The sequence below is a fragment of the Hippoglossus hippoglossus genome, chromosome 17, assembly GCF_009819705.1.
Source record: "Hippoglossus hippoglossus isolate fHipHip1 chromosome 17, fHipHip1.pri, whole genome shotgun sequence".
In the NCBI taxonomy this organism is placed as follows: Eukaryota; Metazoa; Chordata; class Actinopteri; order Pleuronectiformes; family Pleuronectidae; genus Hippoglossus; species Hippoglossus hippoglossus.
Genome location: NC_047167.1, coordinates 6,874,071 through 6,897,148, shown reverse-complemented (window position 1 = coordinate 6,897,148; position 23,078 = coordinate 6,874,071). Strand labels below are relative to the sequence as shown.

The following is a 23,078-nucleotide window of genomic DNA, read 5'->3' as shown; positions in this document are numbered from 1 at the left end:
TACCAGCATCACTGGTGGAAAGCTCATTTACTAAAGTGTTCTAGGTAACACTTGATTTTTTATGTTACTTAATATTTCTTGTGCGCCACATGTCAGAGGGAAATGATTTTATTACATTTACATGTAACTACAAATTGAGATTTTACTTGCCAGATAAGTATTATTGTCATACAACATGATGCATTGCTATGGGTGAAAAGGTTCAGGATTAAAATAGGGTCATATTTGCAACATCATTAAAAAGCTGCCCATATGTTATCAGTGCAAATAATCCAGTAGTTTAATATTTACAATTATTTAGAATCTGACATTGTAATATTTGTTTGCTTTAATACAAATAATCCAATATATTAAAATCTACAATTAATATGACTCTTACATGCTAATTTGTATTGCTTTAATGCAACTAATAAAATAATCTAATATTTACAATGAATAGACTGACTAATTTGTATTGCTTGAATAACAATGATCAAACAATTTATAATTGCAATTGATAATAAGACCAACATTATAATTTACATTTCTTTTATAAAAATAATACAATAGTTAAACATGTAAATTTAATGATAAGACTAGGAAATTGTCTTAGTAGACGTGTTTTTAATTATTTTAAAAAAAAATTGCTGCAAATATAAAAAGGTGTAAAAAAAAAAAAAATTGCACAACCGTATGATGTTGAGGTATTAACGAAGCAGCTGAATACTTGCTCCACCCTTGACTGTTATCAAGTTGAGTTTATCAATGAAATAAAACCAGGTGTATATTTATGTCTTTAGAGCTGTGTCGCTTCACTGACTCCTCCAGGCCGATAGGTGGCGCAGTGACGGTGGGCGCAGTGTATAGTCGGATGTTGACAGGCCCGCTGCTCGGCTCCAGCCATCACGTTTCCAGCTGCCTCCTCATCGAGAACTTTCCGTGACTGCAGAGACTCTGTCCGCGGCGAACACATGGCAGCCGAAAGGCAAGTTTCACCAAACACACCGGGTAGTTTTTAAAGTATATTTGAATGTGTTTGTTTCCATTCGGCTGTTTAATGGTTGCTCTTTATTTCCGCTTTAGCAGCTTCCCCGATAGCTTCATTGACGACGACCCACAGAAAGCTCTGGAGGTAAACACAGCATTTAGCTAACCACAAACACACCACAAGCTCGTTAACTCGATATGTGGACACTCTTTCTAGATGTCGCTTCAATGTTAACTTTGTCTGACGAGACGTTTCAGTATAAAGGGCATAATGTGTGGTGTTGGTGACACATCTCTGGTGTTAGCATAGGTTTTGCCACTGTTACTAGCCTGCAAAGTTAGCTAACGTTTCCTTTTAGCATCACTTTGCACGTACAAAACAGGTCATCGTAGGCTACATCTGGAACATCTGGAACCGAGTAGCTTTGTTTTACTTTGCCTTTTGAAAATGCAACATTTCCAAGTCATGAGCAAATTTCACAAGCACATTTTTAGATATGTCAGCCTGTAATCACCCGTGCAATGCCATGTCAGCAGATGGTAATATAAATTATTTACGCCTTTACTGTTTAGACATTGTTTTTTAACGTATTATTTTAAATACACTCCTTTTAGTGACTCCTGTATGGAGAGTATTACAGTTAGCATCTCATTTCAGGTTATACATTACTCACCCATCAGTGCCTCTGAATCGCCTCTTCCACTCTTGGATAATTCTGTTCGGTGTCATTTGCTTCGTGTTACTTTTCTACCACTAACACAAATCTTTCTAAATTGGCACAGAAGTCTGTCAATTTAAACGCCTCGTCTTTTCTTCTAGGCACTGAATGAGGCCTTGGAGGGAGACTCTGACAACGCTGAGTGGTTTTGCCAGCGTGCTTATGCCCACATCCTTCTCAAAAACTACAGCTGTAAGCCCACATACTACATGAATTGAAAATAATGTTCAGGAAATAGCCTTTAAAAATAACTTTGCATGATTATACTTGCTTGCAGTACATATGAATTTCTCAAGATAGTCTACAATATTGTGTTTATGTATTTTATTCATACAACCTTGTGCAAAATTAGAATCAAGTATTTGTCTCCTCAGACTTCATAAACTGCTTATTAGACACAGTGATCCAGAATGTTGGTTAGGGTAATGAGTTGAGTAATCTTGTATTACTTTGTGTTCACTTTGTTGAATATTAGTCTTCTAAATGACATAGCTTATATACTGTATAGTAAAAATGTATTTTCCTTTTTTTGACAGGTGCCGCTGATGATGCCAAAAAAGCACAACAGCTAAAACCCAGCCTTCCTCTGGCTTTCATGCGAACAGGGTGTGTACTGCTTACTTTTACACAATAATATCAGATATTAAAGTGAATAAGGTTTTTCCTGTTGCTTCTGACTGATGAATTTGATGAATGTAACATTAGGACAAAGTTCTTATTCTTGGTGATTTTAATACCTATGTCTGCTGCTGCCTCCTCCTCCTCGTTTATCTCAGATTTTTTTTAACTTTTAGATTATTTTAGTTTGGCCCAATATGTCAAGCAGCCCAGCCATGTCGAAGGGCACACTCATGACCTTGTACTCTCCCATGGCTTTTGTGTGGGCAATGTGAACCTGATCAATTTTTCAGACTCAGATCATAATGCAGTGCTCTTCCAGGTTCCACACCTCTCACTTGACTCCAAACCTCCCACTATGTTTTTCTTCCGCCCACTAAACTGTCTCTCTGTTCCTCACATCTGTCAGGCTTTTACTGCTTTCCACACAAGTTTTACTTCAAGTCAACAGCAGGCCCTCTCTGTTGAAGATCTTGTCAGTGTTTTTAACATTGCACGAATATATTAAATTCTATAGCATCCACCTGTCCCTCTAACTTTATTCCCTCTTTTTTTTTTAGCTATTCCCCTAAGACTGGTATTTTCCCATACCATTTTAAACACGCTACTGTTTATCCTCTTTTAAACAGCCCTCCCTAGTCCCCTCTATTGTAAGTAATTTTAGACCAATGTCCAAGCTTCACTTTTTTCGACAACAGGCTGTTTCTAAATTTGAATCCTCCCTGACCTCACCTCTTCATTTGACAATAGACCAGAATGTCTTGATCAGCTGTCTGAAAACGTTGTTGGTATCAGAGATGTGGTGCTGGATTGGTTTATCTCCTGTCTGTCTAATAGGTCCTTTTCAATAATGGTGGGAGGTGCTTCCTCTTCTTGTGTGCATTCTCTTTTGTGGGGTACCCCAGGGGTCTATTTTGAGTCCTCTGTTGTTTATCATCTATATGCTACCACTGGGGCAAATAATACATAGCTATAGCGTTGACATCCATTGCTACACAGACGATATACAGCTGTATGTCCCGCTACAACTTGGCTCCATTGATGTTTCTTGCATTATGACCTGCCTTACTGACAATAGAAATCGCATGACCAAAAATGTTTGACAATTAATCGACTCCAAATCAGAAGTCATCATAATTACCCCCCTGGCCCTAGTGCTAGCGACATTAACAGTCCCTCTAGTTTGGGTGACTTATCTAATAAAGTACATAGAGAGGCTGGCAATCTAGGTGTTATGTTAGATTCTGGCATTCATTCAATGCTCAGGTTACCAAAGTGCTGCAGTTCTGCTTTGTCCAACTGACACAGTTAATCAGGTCTTTCCTGTCTTTTGCAGACATGAAAAAGGTCATTCACACTTTTATTTCTTCCAGGCTTGACTATTACAAGCCTGGTATCAATAAATGAAACATTAAAACAATGAAAAACACCGCTGCTAGGCTTGTAAGGCGCACAACGAGAAGCGATCACATTACACTTGCTGCCCTTCAGTGGTTACCTGTGAGTTATAGAATTGATTTTAAGATTTTTCACTGCTTGTTTTTAAAGCCCTCAATGGCCAGGCATGTAACATGTTCTTCTGTCCCAACTGCAGAATAGCAGAGTACTACCTGAACCACTATGAGTCAGCACAAGAAGCCTTCAATCAGGGACAACAACTCGATGGTGAGTAAAGCCTGATTTGGCCTCGAGTACAATTTTTTTTTTTTATCGTCCAGCTTGTTACCAACCCGTTTGCAGCAGAAACCTGCTTAATTCACTTCATTTAATGCAACGCTCTCCACTTGTGTCCTTATGATTTCATTGTATTGCTTATACAATGACCTCAAAATTCTTTTCTTTTTATATGGCAGGTATAGTTAAAGTGTTTTACAGGATACCTCCAATATTTTGTAAAGTTGTGTAACAACTACACTAAATAGCTATGCGATATACAAATTATATCAAAATGCATGTATCACAGTACCAACATTTTTACATTATTACCATTTAATTCAAGGCTAACCTAACTCTGAAGCAAAACAAACAAACAAACAAACTGCTGACAGTTGGAGCAGATTGTCCAGATAATACACTTGCCGTTGCACGAGGACTCTTCCTCAACCATCATATTTTATTTCAGGTCTCTTTTTGTTGTGGGCCCTTGTTTACAATCTTGTTTGAATTTGTTTTTAAATACTGGACTATAGTGAAAACTGATAATGTCACTGATATGCTGTGTCATTGTTAAGATGTTTGATAGTAGCAGCAGTAAATCTTCAAAGTAAAGACAATACTTTCCCCAATAGTTTGTTTCTGGTAGCAGTTGGACAATGTTTTATATAACTGTCCATTTGGTGTTGTAACAGATGTAGCTGCATGTTTGTAACTGTATATGACTGATATATTTGACTTTGCCATGACAGATTACAAATGTCAAGTTGGCTTTTTAAGTTGTAAAATCCAAATTTACAGCAGAATTTAGGCAGATCCACTTTAAACTTCCTCTCTTTTAGAGAACCATAATTTTCCATGTGTGTTTTTGCGTTCCATTCTGATTGCATGTTCATAAATACAAGTGAACCCACTTTTTATATCTTTTCACTTATTATGAAAAAAGCTCAAACTAGAAGGGTGCTTGGAGAGCGCAAATGTCTGCGAAGGCTAGTGTCATATCTATCATGTTAAAGTAAGTAGGGAAAAAAATGTAGATATGCCCTTTTATCTGTATCTTGTCCAAAATTTGTTGGGCTCTCCCTTGGGTGATGCCCCGTCCCTCCACAAAATTACATGGACATTTGTTCAGTGGTTTTTGCATAAACCTGCTAACTAACATCGTGCTCTCTTTTTATTCTTTTCTCATTAATTCCGTAAGCATTTTCAATCTGTTATATGTGATAAGAATTTAACAAGGAAAACAGCGGTTAAATATCATTAAAGTACAGCCTTATTAAATTATCATAAAAGGCTATTTTAGAATCCTTTTTGTGGTTGAAGCTGTTACATCACAGTGTCCAGCAGGGCTTAATGGGTTAATGACTTTGTTTCTTGTTGTGTAATGTCAGTTCATGTGGGATCAATGTTACAAAAGAGCTGTTGATTCAGGGCTTGAAGACCAAAAACAGGGATTCCTCCAAGATGTCACTTAAGGAAATTTTTAAATCATTAACTTGAGTAATGTTCGTGCAGTTTTGTACAAAACACAAAAGCCGCAACAACACACAGATACTCACTGCATATCCTGTGAACATGTACAAGAAAATGCTGTAGCTATGGCTATAACAGCATCACTGTCATTGAGAGTTAATGGATTTTAGTGGACAAATTTGAAATATTTATTTCATTATAAACAAGCTCTGTTATGAAAGATGTTTTTTGTTGTTGTTTTGGACTATTTCCCCTACAGGGTCCAAGTATCATTTAGAAGCAATCAATGAATCTGTGGTCAGATTTAAATCAACCAAAAATTGTTTTTAAAAAAAAGCAGGGTTTCAGATTGGTCTCAAAAATTTAAAGTAAAAAAAAAAAAGAGAGTAAGTAAAACTAGAATTTATTTATCAGAATTTAAAGTCTTAAATATGTTAAAATATGATGTAATAGGTCTTAAATTAGTTTGAGTAGCGCTTAATACATTAACGTTATTTTAACGCTACTCCTGTCGCGCTTTTAATATTTTTTAAAGAGATGTGTTTAGCATGCATAGTTTGAAATGTTTCTGTTTTTTGTAGTTTTTTCTCAACAATATTAGATATTGGCACACTGTTATAAATCTACAAACAAAACCAAAACTTTTTTTACTTAGTTTTACCCACCCCCAAAATGTATTCCCATTTCCTTTAAGAAATTTCTCTTTGGAAACAAACCTGTTCAATTTATGACTTTGGCATCTCCTGCACTTAGTCAAACAACTTCAGACCTAATGCCCGAAAATCTTTTCTCTAAATGATCTAATAATACTGTATTTAAAATAAACCTACATATATATATATTATCTTGAAAGAAAAGGTAGAGTAAAAAGATTTATTCCTTTCTGTATTTTCCACAGTTTCTGACACATCATATGAGATTTGGATCAAGCGTTGTGAGGAGATGATGGGGGGTAAGTGAAACATTCATGTCTGTTTTAACTCGAACTATATTTGGAGCAGATTGGTTTAGAATATTAAATTCATGGGGATATTAAACAGTATTTTATTAAAATGGTTGAATTAATTTATTCAGAATCTTCAAAAGCATTAAATGTTGTTACACAATATTCCCTTTGGCGGCTTTACTTTAAAAAGTTTCAGACTTTCAAGTCTATAACCAGTCGCACTCTTCTTTGCAGGGTTTTTATGTAGCTGCTATCAAACATACAGAATACAGATACATACAGATAAGCGTACATACACCCATGAATCTACAGTTTGTGCACATAGTGGTAGCATGTTAAGACAGAGCTGCTTAGTCCAATAAAAGATGCATGCCATGTCTGGGCGGCGTGTTTCTGTTGCTAGTGATGCCTGGGCCCTCTGGATCGTCTCAAGTAAACAAGAGCATGAGTTTTGACAAACGCGCTTCACACCCGCATGCACACGTACTCCCAGGAGCGGTATGATTCATCAGAGTTAACTTAACTGATGTCTGAAAGCCCCCGATGAGACCCAACCCCTTCATAAGCCTGCTCAAAGATGGAACACGCACACACACATACACCCCCTTAAAACTTGAAAGTACCCTACTTGCATTTGCTTACACTCACACCAGGAGCAGTCGTTGTTTCTTCTTGTGACAGTATGTTTACTACCAACACGCATACACACACACACACAGCACCTCACATGTGGCACCCTGCTTGTATCAAAACACACAAGCAGAGACACACTCACAGTCACACAGTCACCTCACCATTTCAAACGCAACCTCATTAAGACATCATCCCCCCCCCTCTCTCTCTCTCTCTCTCTCTCTCTCTCTCTCTCTCTCTCCCCCCCTCCCTCCCTCCCCCCCTGCTCTCTCTTTCTCTCTCTCTCTGTGTAATGAAAGCAGTGAATAATGTATGATAGCATGCTGGTAAACGGTGATCAGCTTTGCTTGGTCTCACAGGGATTATAATGGGCGTGGATGGACCAGTAAACAAACTGGTGGCATGGCATTGAGAGTGTGTCTTTGTGTGTGTGTCAATGTGGAGGCACCTGTGTGCTTTTGTTCATCTTTTGACAGATGGGTCCAAAGTTGTGTTCTTATAGTTTGTAATAATCATATTTAATTGACTAGACTTTGGTTGAGATGTTGTATGAAATGCATCCACCTGCACTACAGTCAACCTCTTCTCACTGTCCCCTCTAGATTGGACAGAGAACGGCAGCGAAAGCAGGGTGAGTTTCTCTGCACGACCACCTGGGGGCAATGTTGCTCTCAGCATCAATAGCCAGCATCAGCCTTGAGTGAATGCTCGAGCTTTGAAGAAGAAATCTCTACCAAACGGCTTTTATGTTTTTTTACTCATTTGTGTCCTTGTTGTTTCATCCCTCTGTCTCATCACGGCATCCTCCTCTCTAATTGTCATCCTGTCTCGGGTGCTGAATGACCCTGCAGACACCGGCGGTTCCACCTGTCAAGTAAGTATATAATTGTAAATATTCCTTATCCAGGCATCAGTTTAATGTTTTTACTGTGCCTTTATTATGCCAGCTCAATATTTAACCAAGCCACAGTGTGTCAAAGCCGCTCCACTCCATATAAGTGTGTAAATAAATTGTGCATAGACAATAACAACAAGCTGCTTCTTGATCATTTCATTTTTTTGTTTCTACATTGTAATGATCACATCAGTCGTGGAAATAAAATTTCTGATTGCTTGTATGTGTGTGTTACTTGCAGACATGACTGGTACCAAACAGAATCTCAAGTCATTGTCACAGTCATGGCGAAGAATGTACCCAAGGACGGTGTGTGTGTCAACTTCATGGAAAAAGAGGTACAAGCACATCTTAAATGTAGGATTGAAGGGGTGTGTGTCTGTGTGTAAAAGATACAGAGATGGGTTGGCTCTTGGGTGTTTCCTCAGGGGGGCCCATTAGGTGGGTCTCACACACACACACACACACACACACACACCCCCACACCCGCTCCCCATGGATCCAACTATGCCTCCAGTGGTGCCTTGTTAACATTGCCCCCAAAGTACAGATCTAAGAACAATTTACCCTCCCCAGCTTCTCCAACCTCCTAATTGTCTGTAGATAAAAGGCATAACTGATCTAGGATCAGCCATCGAGCCCTCCGGGGACAACCATCTTTCTTTCTCTTTTTCTCTTTCCCTTTCAGTCTTTCCATTCCTCTTTCCCGCTCTCTGAGGGGTAACTGCAGGGCACCCCAGGGAGCAGCTTTGTCTTTCCTAATAGAATAACAAACTGAGTTTACCCCATTTCAGAAGTAATAGTTCACTCGCTCTGAATCACACAGTCACTTGTTAAGCTGCCTGTGTGCTGCGAAGTACAGATAACTTCATATATATTTTACAAGGTCAGTTTATACAAAAGAAATTAAAGATGAAAAGCAGTGGTTCCAGTTATTTTCCCTGGTGGCTCAGTATGCAGCAGCTGTATACCTACAGACGGCGCAGAAACTCAACTGGAAATGAATAATACGGGTTTAATCGCTTTGTGGAATTGCCCAAAAGCTACTTCAGGTAACTTTCTATGCTTTTATCCTCGATGAACTAAAGTTTTGCATTAATTTGGCATCAAATCTGAAAATTCCACTTTCAGAGAAGCGGTGGGCGTTAAATCGCACTTGGTTTTAGGTTTGCGATGAAGAGTTTAACACAGCACACAGTATGTTTTTAGTTTTTTTATGTGGAAGCAGCATGTGCTAAATGATGGGTTTGTAAGCAGTGTGAGGATCTGGGCCACAGCCAAGCCCATGTCCCTCTAAACCAACACCCCCTCCCTCCTACACACACACCCAGTCCCAGTGAGTGACAGGCTGTTAGCAACCCCCAGTTGATAACTGGTCACACTGTGGCTGAAGGGGACAGGACAAGGATACTCTTGGCTGTCACACACTGGCCACATCAGATGATTGTTCACATGCTGACAAAAAATATTGGTGCCATGGTTAAAGATCAAGGGTTGTTATTTTTTTCAATCTAGTCTAAGATTTATAAAACTGATCTGAAAGAATGAGTAATTTAATTTTCCTGCTATTGCCTCATATAAAACTGTACAACATATTTGTATGTGTTCATCGTTCCTCACTTCTAAACTTAATGGCAGTCAGCGAAGGCTAATGACTAATATCTGGGATTTTTGGTGTCCGCAGCTCAATACCATGATTCAGTTGGCATCAGGGGAGAGCTACAACTTTCACCTCAACCTGCTGCACCCCATCGTCCCTCAACAGAGCAACTTCAGGATCCTCACCACCAAGGTACCACACCCATCCTGTTCAGTCATCTTTATTAGAGCTTAATGTGCTACCTTCAAATCAAAGGGGAGTCCACTGTTTAGGAATATAATGTTGATTTTAGCATTTATGAGTTTACTTTCTGGCATAGATTGTCAGTGACTCAACATATTTACTGAGACAGAAGTCATGCTCATGAAGCAGAATCAAACACCGTTTGTGAGAGCTACATGCTTTCAAAAGCAGCTGTTGTGTTAAAAGTTCCATCGTGCACTAAAAGACTTATCAAAGTGTTGTGATGTGTGTTGGTTGACTTTGGAGCATAAAGAACAAAAAAACGACAGCTGTTTACCTTGATGGGATCATGTTAGCCACAATTGACCAAACCCTGATGTGAAAAAACAAATTAAAGATGAATATATTATATTAATCTCAGGGCGTATTCACCCCTGAAAGTCCAAACCAAGGTTCATGTCTTTGTTACATTGTTTACATTTGATCTGGTTAGTTTTGGTTTCACATTGTAATTTAGGTAGCGCCATAGACTTACATGAGTCTACCTATATATGACATTGATTGGCTTTGATGTGTCTGATGTTGGCCTGTTGTTGATTCGGCTATTTTTTGAAGGAAGTCCATTTACAAAAAGTTATCTTTTTATTTGAATGAAGAAAATGAATGGATCGGTTCACTTTGTTAATTTCATTGCCGCTGTAATAACATCATGGTATCACTGCCAGCATCACCAACTTCAGGTTCAGTGCTCAACACTAGTCCAAAATGAATGTTCTCATACAAACATTATACAGGTATTTCCTTGGGGCAGGGCACTAAGCCTGTGGCAGACACACAGGGAGCGATGCACCTGCCCCACCAAGTCCGCTTACAGTTTTCATTTTCTGTCTTTTCATCTGACTGTGAAACAGTTATTCTTTCCAGTTCTAACTGCTCCTTTCTGTGTTTCTATCATTGGCGCACTGCACACTGCCAACCGAATCGAGCCAAAGCGAGGCCGCCATCACATCCGCCTCTCCATACATTGTCTATGTTTACAAATTCTGTTTACACAAATGTCCGATGACACTGTGTGTGTGCGTGTGTTGGGACGGGCTGTCTTTGAGTCAGAGAGAGAGATAAGTGGGCAGCAGAGTCGATGTTTGTGTTTGGAGCCGTTACCTTTTCCTCAAATTCTGGGACTATCATACAGAAGCTACACAATTATTTTATAGTAATCAACTGCTTATAATGATGAATTCGGCCCTGGACAAACATGATCACAACAAGCGGTTGACAGACGTGGCCGCCTCTTAATTTTATATTAGATAACATAGGTGGCAGCATCGTCATGAGCGCATTCCTGGAATCCTTGAGTGTACATTAGAACATTATACTTCCTCTGGTCCTGTCATGAATTTTTACCAACCTGCTTCTCACATGCAGTCCTATCAGATCTTTTTCTCAACAGCGAGCTGATCTGTCGTGGAAAAAAAATTTCTTTACCACTTAAACAATGTCTCTCAGCCAGCATAAACAGACAAGAAAGAAACATTTTTAGGTCATGGAAACACTTTGGCTCAAGTTTTTGAAAGTCAATGAAAAGTCATTGGATCAGATCAGAATCAGTGGAAGAGTGGACGTAGCTTTGACTATTAAACATGTCAGGGAACATTTTTATGACACTATAAAGAAAATGTGATATAGTAATGATGTAGTAATGTCGCACACTGGAGAAACGCAGGCACTTCTCCGCTTCTCTCAAGTGCAGAGCATCAGACGTCAGATAACAATAAAAAAGGCAAAGCAGAAAATGATGCAGAGTTTAAGCAGCTCACTGAAATTGTGACTGATCATTACTTGGGTTACCACTCTGAGATTAACATCTTAATCTCTTCAATAATTTAAAGCCTTATAAAATAGGCTGTCACCACCTATAATTCCTTAACGCTGGTAAAGCTCGTTGTAGCGGGAATAAAAATGAGAAAATCCAATCTTGCTGCATACAGACCAGCTCCTGTAGAGACATTAGCACAGTTCATCTGAGCAGCTAACCAGAGATTCATGCATATGCACAAATCCTCACTCCTACACACACACACATCTATTAGTGCTTTAGTTGCTGCGAGTTCCTCAGCACTGTTTAAAAATGATTATGGGCCTAATGAGTAGGTAGGGCACTTTTTTACTATAGACTAATTAGTGTGTTATTGTACAGAATGTGGGCTAATGAGTGTGCTGGCTGAATGTGTGCTGATTCAGGGTTTAGACCCACTGTCAGGTTGTAGCCTGTGGATCAAGAGGCAGGTTTAGTGTGAGTTGCGTTGATTGTTGTTTTAGTCATCAAGGGGAGGGATTTGTTTTTCAGGGCACTAATCTACCTGGCCTTGTCTGTACAGTACAGCTTAAACCTCTTCTTTCTTCCCTGGGAATCCTGTGTAAACTTATTCTGAGTGACAGTTGTGGACAATCTTTCCAGAGTTTATGGACAGAGAGAGAAACTTATATTACCCTGTTATAAATTGAGTTCAACAAAAATCAATTTATTGGATTGGAATTTGTCAGTAAAATGATAGTTTGTATTGTACCCACTTAACCACCTCATCTGACACAGCCACATAGGTCATACTCAAATAAAGGGCTTGGTTATGAACTGTATTAAGAATCAATCAAGGTCTGTTGAAGGTCATGACGGATTTATTATCTGGTATAGTGGGTTTTTTTTATCCAGTTTTTGATACTTTTTAACTCACACCAAATTTACGCAGAACATAGCATTTGTGCTGCAGTTCTCAATAAATTATCCGCCTTATCTATGTATATTTAGCAGCTTATTATGCAGTCGGGTCCTGGACTGATCCTCGGATGCAGTTTGAGGATTTTGCCTCAAGAAAGTAATGATAATGAAGTCATCTTCACTCTACAACATTTACTTCAACCAAAGCACAACTCCACACAACAGAAAAAGTGTATTACTCAGGAAACTATGATATTACAATCTTTATTGCTAGTAGAGCACACAGGCCACCTGCACAATTGTAGAGGAGTTGAGTAGTGGTTTAATTGCTCCGACAATTTGTACCATAACCCATAACGACCCAGAAAGGAACTACCTGGGACTGAACCCGACTGAATTTTAAAGCTGGTCCCAGACCCATGCAGTCCGGGAAACACAAAGATAGTCTGCCCCAATTTCACAGCTGATTGCTATTGACAAGTTGATGTTAATTTGCAAATAGTCAAAACGAAACGTTGTGTCTTACCTAACAAACTTAGCAGCTATTTCTCCGGTTAATCAACTCGTTATTTTAATGTAGAAGTCCACTTGGTAACCCTAACCCCAAAATAGTTCATTTTATATATATATATATATATATATAGTTCATAGTTCAATTACAGGACGTTGAGACAGCTTTAAAGAATAAAAGAAGAGACAGGAGATGCTTGCAGAACTGCTTCCAGTCTTCACCTCCGATGAAATAAGAGAAACAAACTAGTGGGAAGTACTTCACCTGAAGTTGGAGATGCTGGTAGTAATACCATAGTAAAACTACACTGGCAACAAAATTAACAATCAATTGGTTCATTCATTTCCTGCATTCAAATGTAAAGACTATTACCTGCTGAATTGACAACACACCAACGTCAGATGCTCGCCTGTCTACAAATCAATCAATTTGTAGTATAGGTAAACACACCCCACACAGGTGATAAGGACAGAAGGTACCTACAAAATCTTGAGTGCACTCCCTGAATTACAATGTCAAACCAAAGCAGACTTTCAGATTTGAAAACTCCCTAACTTTAATAAAAAAAAAGTAACAAATGAACTAACTTTATACATTTTATGCAACATTAATGTGATGTAAATGTTTCCAAATGAATCTTAACTATGAAAGTCCCAAAACAAACCAACCCCCAGAGCCTCTGACAGCAACACTGATATTTATTTTAATTTATTTTACAGTGAGGCTTTAGGGGAACGAAGGCACAGCACGTTCTCACAAGTGCTGGAATTGTGAAGAAGAGATGTGGAAAAATTTGATTAGTAGCCTTAAATCTGTATTGTGTGCATTATATCCACCGGCTCCACTGTGCCGAGCAGAGACTGACCTGCACAGAAACTGCCCCCTCTCAAAAAACACTCACTCACTTTCTCACTTTTCCATGGCAACAGCAGACACTGCATACCAGAGGTGCACGTGGGTTGCAGCTTAAACAAGGGCTCAGTCTTAGAGAGACCACAGCTGAAGATGGTCTTAGACTCCCTCTTATCTCTCGACACTCACTGTCTGTTCTCTCTCCACCTCATTTACCTTCTTTGTATATGTTTTGTCAATCTCCTCATGCCCCCTCACTGACACACACACACACACCTTCAGTCTTTGTCTGTTTTAGGCTGATACAAACACACACACACACACACACACACACACACACACACACACACACACACACACACACCTCGAGGATAACGAGAGAGAGTGCTGAGCCCTCCTCCTCTCCCACAAAGCCCTGACTGTTCCCTGGTCCACTGGGTTCCTTGGGTACACATGGGCCCTGCATACACATACACACATATAACACCAACCTCATACGTCCTTATTGGTAAATATAGCATTCAGAGATTCAAAACAGCATAAAAGCTACTAACTCATAACAAACTACAGGTGAAATTCATTCACCACAATGTAAGAGACCCCAACACACTGAGCAGCTCTCTCGCTGCACGTCTCATTTAAATTTTTTGGAGGCGTTTCATTTTCCCGAAGCCAAGGAGCCACTGGGGAGAAAAAACATTCAAATGAACAACGGCATCAGCAAATCAAGTTTCTCCAGATTGGCATGCATCCCTAATGAACGTTTCTGAAAAAACTGCATTGCCCTCGGAGCTGTTGATTCCCAACCAATGTCAGTCTGTCTGTCTCTGTAATAGCCTGCCCTGCACTCTTCGCTCCACAATGTTTACGCTTCATCTCCTCGCTGTCTTTAAAGACAACTTAGCAGCGGAAGGCTAAGCTGGTCATGAGCGTGCACGATCGTACACACTAACACACACACACATACAAATACAGAGGCTAAACAGTAATCTTTCAACACACTTGTGCCATTTAACCAAAGTATTTACTGTGTATGTGTGCGCGAGTGTCGTCTGTAGCACATCATCTTCAGTGCGACCCCCTCCTGTCCTCCGCCATGACAGACATTCCGACCGCAGGGGTCAACGCGACAACGGGGAGCCAATTACACACCAGTGTGTTTGATCAGAACAGACGGCTGACACAAACACACACACTCAGTCGCGTCCACGCACACACACACTCCGCAATTTCAGATCCGGGCTCACTCGTCCATTCAGTTCCAAACTCATCTCTTTTCGGCAAATAGCTAAAGTGGCGTCTCCCCTCTTTAATTTCCATGCCTGTCAACGTCTAAGAATGTTTATATTTATTTCATTTATGTGCTTTTTTCGAGTTTGTTTTGAAATCCACGGGTATCTGGAAAAATGAGGGAAAGGATGCTGGGTGAAGAGTCATGGCAGGGAGAGGGGGGGGTGATGGTTACAAACACATGTGACAAGCGACACAGGAACCCAGTGCCCCTCTGTAAATTGTGTGTGTGTGTGTGTGTGTGTGTGTGTGTGTGTGTGTGTGTGTGTGTGTGTGTGTGTGTGTGTGTGTGTGTGTGTGTGTGTGTGTGTGTGTGTGTGTGTGTGTGTGTGTGTGTGTGTGTGTGTGTGTGGTATTCTATAGTTCAGCCCCTGGGGTCCTGTGGGTGGTGGCCCCTGTGTGTGGCTCTGCTGTCACATCCCTTTACGAGCCATCGCTTCCCCTGTCACGCACACAGAAAGACACACACACACACACACGGCGCCTGGCCTGCCATGTCCCTTAAAAGCCAGGAAACACAGATGTGGCAGCAGATTAATGTTGTATGGCCCAGGAGCACGCATAGAGGCCAACACACACTCACTTTGACACACACAAAGGGCCTCGGCTTGAGCTCTGCTGCACTTAGCTCTACAAAAAACATTCCTGACAATAAACGGCACCTGCAGCACTGGCTGGTATTATATATTAAGTTGATAACAATTAATTTTCCTGGTCTGCAGCGTTTGGTTCTGTCCGGCTCCCAGACTTTGTCTCAGCCATAAACCTTCTATCATTATGAACAAATCCAATAAAAACAGTCCAACGGGCGCATGATTTGCTGCCGTGTTACAAGCCTCATTAAAACCAAAAGCTCGACCAGCTCCCCTGGTTTGATAACTGGACCAAGATAATTTTAGAATTAATATCAGAATATGAAACTTTATCCACAGGGGTAAAGAAGAATTTTGACCACATGATAAAAAAAGCCTTAAGATCTAAAGAAATCTAAGATAACTTAATCTGAATTACAGGCTCTGCTGTAAAAGCTATATTAGGCTGAACTCCAATTAGCACTATTTTCCAGACATGTCTAATAAATCAACACTTTGATACCTGCTGAAGTCTTAAAAGCACGAGGCCCCTCACAGAGCTCAAAGGATCTGGGCCCAGATTTAAGGTGCATATATCAAAATAACTCAAATGTACTTTATTTCCCAACAGTAGCTGCTTCGAAACAGCTGATCAGCAGGTTTTAATGAATCGCCATGGAAACACTGTCTTATACAAACATATACTGTCCATATCATGACATCTAAGAAAAACTTGAGAGGGCAGATGATCTAAAAATACTACATTACCCATGAGACTCTGTCACGCTGGCCATGGAGGAGTAACCGGAATGTGTTTATCAGAACTGTATTAAAACTTAAACTTCAAAGGTCATCTGTGGCTCTCTGTGGCAATTTAACAGCTTTTTAATGGAAGAAATGGTTGTGTATCCCTCAAATGATTTGTGGTCTTTTTCAAAACAAATTGTGTGTATATATACATGTACACAAACATTTATTTATTTTATGCACTGGTATCAGAATGGTTTTTGATATCAGTCCAGGTATCGGAATCAGAAGGTAGAAGGAAAAAATGGTACTGGAACATTTCTCATGTCAAAGAAAAGCATCAACTTTTCTTACTGAGAAGAATTTTTATTTGAAATAGAACTAACTCATTCAATCAGTCATCAAACTAGTTGCCTATTGTTATACATTTTCTGTGGATCAACTCATCTTTGCAGCTCTGCACAGTAAATCACTGCTGCACCTTAGTGGATTAATGCATCAGTATAAAGTGGAAAGTGAACTGATTTTAACTATTTAACATATCATCACTGTAAACTTTCTTTCCGCAATTTGCGGGGCAAACACAAACGGGAAAAAATCAAGCTCATCATGGTTGAATGTTTCTCGGTGAAATACAAGGAATTTTGAGGTTAGCTTCTCGTCTTACATTTTGATCTAAACAGGATTGCACTATTTTTACTTTTATTACAGAGCCAGATATTTTGTTACTCGTCATTTGTATTGATGATTCAGCCAGGAAGGTTTCATACAGATGCTTTTGAAGTGCTCTAACAGTCTGTGCAGAAAACGAACAGGGAGGTAAAGGTTACCTCCAGAATCCTGGGAGCTCAAAATAACTCCTTCAACCTCAACTCTACAGGGGTTGACTAATATGACCCACGTTTGTAGGAGTGCGTGTGATGGATGCTTAGTTACTTTAAAACCAAACTCTTCTTTCATGTCATACCCTTTTCATTTACTCCCAGTATGTACAATATACGTAGTTCACAAAAAAGATTTGCCAAACTCGTGTTCCTAACGGCCACATTTAAAGGCAGGCTGAAATGCCATCCATCATAAAGAAGGTTGGGATGCAACGTGTTATTTAAACATGGGTGTAACAGCACACATTTTCATACAGTCTCTCCTTTAAGATATACATAGTGTTTAATAGCATTTTCACACACACTAAAGCCATTTTCAGATAGGAACTCCGGAAAATGTCCAGACAATGGGGTCCAGACTGCGTCCGCAATTTGCCTTTCACATGTGAAGAATGCAGCTGGAGGATTTCGGGTCAGACGTGTTCTCAACATTACAGAAATCTCCAGAGGGTTCAGGCGTGGGGTAACACAGGAGGCAGGATATAAAGTATAAATTCTGCTCTGGAGATCACTTGTTTTTGTTTATAGCACATCAACACCGGAGTCGTCTCTTATCACCTAAAGCTCTCGAAGCTCGTCGGCTTTACAAGTTGACATCTTCATCTGCGTCTTCTACGTGTACGGCACCTCGTTCTCCACCAGAGAACTTTTTTTTCCCAGTTTTGCATCTGACACATTTGACACCTCATCAACACGCCCACTCGCATGTGGTGAATTCCCCAGAGGTTCTCCTGCTGTGTTCTCACATGAGCTCGCACTCAGACACCATCCAGAGGTTTACTCACAGGGGCTGGCAGGAGAAACTCTGGGAAATGTCCGCAGCAACTGACCAGGAAATTTGCATTCTCACATACAGCCCCTCCGAGTATTTTCAGGAGATTAACTGGAGTACAGTTCTTGTCTGAAAGCAGTTAAAGTGACTTAGTAGCTGTTTGAAGAATGGAAAAGGTGAGGTTGAGAAAACAACCTTTCTTACTGTCTAAACTCTGTACCTCTGGATCAGAGCATTAAGTGAGAATGTGATAATTAGCTACAGAAAGCTGTTCGACGATCTGACATGTACTCTGATACACACCTTGTCTGTGTCTGCAAGTATAAAAGACATGGTCTACTGTTACAATTGCCCTTGCAGTGAAAGATCGGTTGCAGGTCATGTAGAAATACAAACTTTGATTTTGAATTAAGAAAGCAAAATCTAATTTTGTGCGCACATAAAAATGTTATACGACGCACTCTTGAAGGATTGGAGCAGCAACCTGTATTCTCAGCGGAGGTCTTCTTTTTTTAGCTCCACAGTCCTTCGCAGGTGAGCCAAAAAAAAGTTAATTTCGGACACTGCACAGATGCCTGGCTGTGCACGGGGACCTTTGTGGGGCAGAAAGCGCTGACACATACCAAAGCTATCTATCAGAGCACTGCCACTCGCACTAGCTCATCACCCTCGCTGGGGGAAGGCAGCAGCGATCATGCTGTCTTATTTCCCTCAATCTGCTCCCCTCACTCACGCTCCTCTCGCTGCCAGTCAGCCTCTCTGCCTGTTCGTCTCTAACCTTGTCTACCTCTTGGTTCTCCTTCTCTTCTGGCACCCTCATAAATGAATCATCACATCGCCCAGCAGAGCAGAAATGTTCCTTAATTGCACCGACATAACCAGTGCTGTCTTTCATATCAAGCACAGGCATACACACATGCGCACACACTATTAATGGGTGGAAGGGGGTATGTGTGTGGGGGGGTGGGGGGGGCCCACATAGTGCTGCAGCTCGCGTGTCTCGCTGGTGTGTGCCCTGTCAACGCAGCTCAGTGTTAAAAGTGTGTCCGTGTCCTTCCTCCACTCATTGTTTTCCTCCTCTCCCACGTTCTCCCGGTGTAATGATTTGGATCAGATGCTGCTGTGTGGAATTAGGATCCCCCCCCTCCACCACCACCCTCACCCTCCTCTCCTCTCGCTCCCGCTGTCTCTCACACTGGCCCTCTGGCTGACAGGCATCTCGTTAGTGCACTATGTCTGTCAGTGAGGTTTGAGATTGAGCTGTGCCCCCGCATATCCCCGATGTCTCTCTCTCGCTCTCTCTCCTGCTCTCTCTCTCACACACACAAACACACAGACACATTCGCGGGCTGAGTTGACGGCCGCTCGGAACAGACAGTCGCTCTCTCTCTTTGGCCCCAATAATAATCAGGTGTCCTGTACTTTTAAGATGTCACATTAATGGAAGTGTTATTCTTGTCCCTCGCACCAAAGCAGGCCATTTTGTTAAACATTGTTATCTCCCTTGTTCCCTCTCCTTCCCTCACTCCCCGTCTCCTCTTGTCAGGTGGAGATCAAGATGAAAAAGACAGACGGCATCAGATGGGAGAAGCTGGAGGGAGAAGGACAGGAGTCCAACATCAAACACTTCAATCCGAGTCAGTCCACGGCTTCGGCATTTATGCACCTTCCCCCAGCTTTCCTCCTGCCTGTGCTCTCATCACTCCTTCTCTCCCTCTTTCACTCAACCTCCTCTTATTCCTCTCTCGCTCTCTCTCACTCTCCCTGCAAAGATCAATATAAGCGCCTGTGTTTGTCTGTTCGGCACTAAAATGAGAGTGGGCAGTCGGGCCCTGCTAGAGTCTTTCATTAGTCTGACTGCAAAAGTAGGCAGGAAGAGCGAAAGGTATGACAGCGAAATATGACTCAGTTTTTCAGCCCACACGTTCCTATTACTGACAGGATTAATTACTTATGTAAGTGTGTGGAGCAAAAGTTAAGTGGGCAGCCAAACTGTCCTCTCTGCACCCGGCTCACCCTCTAGGACGCCCTGTTGATAAGGGACCTTCTTATAACTCAGACCAGTGTTACATTTAAATTCGATATTTGACATCTGACTTTGTTGGATCACTTTGCTGTTTGTGTCCACACTTGGCCTGAATACGTCTGTTGCTGTATTTATGTAAATCTGTGTCTGGATTACATTTCTGGCTCTCCATCTCTTGTTGGGATTATAGTGGGCGTATTGCATCCCCCCAAAAAAATACACTTCAAATCACATTGTGATCCTTCATCGTCTGAGTCGGACGATTCTGTAACAAATTGAGTAAAACCCTGTCTCATGGTGAGGAGATGATGAAATTTCAAGTATATATTAAAACCTGAGCTGTTTCTTATAGCAGTAACACATTTGTTATAGTGTTAATAGTAATGCCACTCAGCGGCTTTAAAATCTTTGACGCTGCCTTAAAGCTAGGGTTGGTAATCCTGAAAAAGCTAGCAAGAGCAGCCTACAAAATGATTGGTTGTGTTTATCACAGTTTAAACACTGTTTCCCTTTTCCATCAGATCAGTACCCGACATCATCCAACCACGCCCACAAATGGGACAAGATGGTGGTTGACATCAGCGAGGAGGAGAAGAGCGAGAATCTGGAGGGAGACGCTGCGCTCAACAAGCTCTTCCAGCAGATCTACTCGGACGGTTCCGACGAGGTCAAGCGAGCCATGAACAAGTCCTTTGTAAGTTTTAATTAAATAAAGTATTCAGGCACCCACAGTATCCATTACAGTTAGTTTACACTTAATGAACCAGCTGCTTTCAGACACAAACTGAAGTCTGGACACAATTCTTTTTTGTTAGTTTTTTCCAAGAATCGTGTTTCCTCAAACTCTACAAAAATAAACAGAGTGTAATATTATAGATAGAAAAATAATGTTGTTTTCCTTAAATTAAACTATAAACAGAGCTGTCTATTTTATACCAGTAATCCACAAAGTAATCTATTACATGCAGCGTGGACTGATGCTGCAGTGACTTAGTGTAATTAATGAGTTTCCGCCGGAGTGTTTTTATTTATTCGTGTGGAAGGACGCGTAACGGTGTGTGATTGCAGTTAAATTTTGATTGGTCTGAATCAGCATTCTGTTATTAACCTGTGACATTATGGATTTGCTGTAATTTCCTGAAGCTGACAGTGTTTTAACATTCATGTCAAGTAGTCGTCTCCATTTGGTTTAAACAACCCAGAGCCGAAGACCTTTAGGAGAATAAAGGTCAGCTCATATGGAGACGAGCACTTTGAATTTTTTGACTTTTCAGCTTATTATGGGAAAAGAGGAAAATTAAAAAGAGGTCCGAAAAGAAATCAACCTTGACCATCAATACTTATGGAAAGTTGGTGCAGAGGACTAATCTAAGCCCTGAGTATTTTGTAAGAACAGAGAAGGTGTTTCATAACTACTAATGTAATGACGGACGGTTCCACTGTTCTCTCTCTATCCTCCCCGGGGCAGATGGAGTCAGGTGGTACGGTCCTGAGTACCAACTGGAAAGACGTGGGCAAGAGAAAAGTGGACGTGAACCCACCAGACGATGCCGAGGTCAAGAAGTACTGAGCTCTTCTCAACCCCTCTCCCTACCACAATTTTTTTTTTGTTAGGCGACATCTTTCTTCACGTTTGTCCATCTGAGCTCCAGCAGTGTCCTGCTGTCCTCGGCCTCTGTGGCCGTGCACTTCCTCCCCTAAGTTACGTTGTTGCTCTGGCGCCCCGCCTGAGTGCAGGGACCCTCGGTGTTCCCACTGTCACAAACCACACAGAGCCCATTGTCTTCAGGTGCTGATAACCAGAGGGAGTCCGTTAATCAGAATAATCTGTTGAACAGATTGATTTCCTTTATCTGATTTTAAAGGCCATTAGACCCAAAAGGGAAGTAATGTCCAGATTAACATGTGACTGACCGACCTGAAACACTCAAATTCATCCATCAGACCCTCGTTTTCTCTCCTAGTTTTGTCACAACGCCTGAAGCCTTTTGTATTCGGAAGCCTTTATGACTCTATTATCAGCACTTGTATAACAGTGTAAAAGAACAAGTTGAGATGTTTTACTGACAACAATTAATTCATTTCTTGGCTCATACAGTTTTCTTCTGTGTACACTCTGTATAAAATCAACAGCAATACTACTCTGCAAACTGACTAATCTGGAATCTGTGTGACTTGTCAGCCAGTGGCTTTGCTTTGGTCGTCCCCAACTTCAGTGTAAATAAAAGATTTGTTGTTTGGCTCAAAGATTTCACTGCGTTTTATGGTTTGTTGTCTGTGGAAACTGTTTTGGACAGGTTGGAATATCTGAGAAGGGATCCATCAGGCACACAAACAGCAATACATTATGACAGGGAGCCATGCTCGGTGATTATGTGCTGGGAGGGATGAAATGTGGCATTAGTGATATCAGTGCAGGCAGTTGAGATATGGTTGCCGGCTTGAGGACATGGTTTACGAAACGCGGTTTCGATTGTCATCAAGTCGGATAGTCCCCGGAGTTGTTTGGTCAGCAGGCGGGGATGCGGCCCCGAGGTCGAGCGGTGATCTACAGTAGCAGATTTGGACGAGCAGCCGCCTCCCCAGTTCTCCCACCACATACTGTATGTGCAGGAGCTGGAACTGTGAGGGGGCGTCCTGCCAAGGCAAGAGAGCATTAATATGGATCAGCCTCCTAACCGCATCATCAAGCCTCTCACACTGAGTTAAGTGTTAAATTCATCACACATCGTTTCATCTCTCGTGACGATCAAACGCCCATTTGTGGCTCTGGATGGAACTCTCAGCCTCACACACACACTCCTCCACTATCCCTGACACACACACAAACACACCGCCCCCATCCTTACCCCCTACCCCCGCCTGAGGCGGCTCTGTGACATCAAAAGGAGCTAAGCGCTTTGCATCGTGGGTAAGATCTGGGAGCGTGACGGCTACAGAGTCTTTAGTCTCATTAAAGAGTTCTAGAGCCACAACTCTAACATTAAAGAACTCTGGAAACTTCTTTCAGCTCACACCTTTA

General features: G+C 41.1%; 1 protein-coding gene across 2 annotated transcripts; it reads left to right on the top strand.

The window, feature by feature from the left end:
- The first annotated feature begins 834 nt into the window (after positions 1-834).
- On the top strand, positions 835-22,310 carry sugt1 (SGT1 homolog, MIS12 kinetochore complex assembly cochaperone). 2 transcript variants are annotated; one of them, XM_034613792.1, is made up of 13 exons: positions 835-964; positions 1,063-1,111; positions 1,787-1,877; positions 2,222-2,291; positions 3,898-3,968; positions 6,328-6,381; positions 7,611-7,639; positions 7,860-7,882; positions 8,145-8,241; positions 9,588-9,695; positions 19,577-19,667; positions 20,578-20,750; positions 21,525-22,303. In XM_034613792.1, exons 1-13 carry the CDS (start codon positions 951-953, stop codon positions 21,624-21,626), a joined length of 972 nt encoding a protein of 323 aa, XP_034469683.1. In that variant the 5' UTR covers positions 835-950; the 3' UTR covers positions 21,627-22,303. The 2 variants fall into 2 exon arrangements, with proteins under 2 accessions (XP_034469683.1, XP_034469684.1); XM_034613793.1 differs by having other exon boundaries at positions 853-964; positions 1,066-1,111; positions 21,525-22,310.
- The last annotated feature ends 768 nt before the right edge of the window (positions 22,311-23,078 follow it).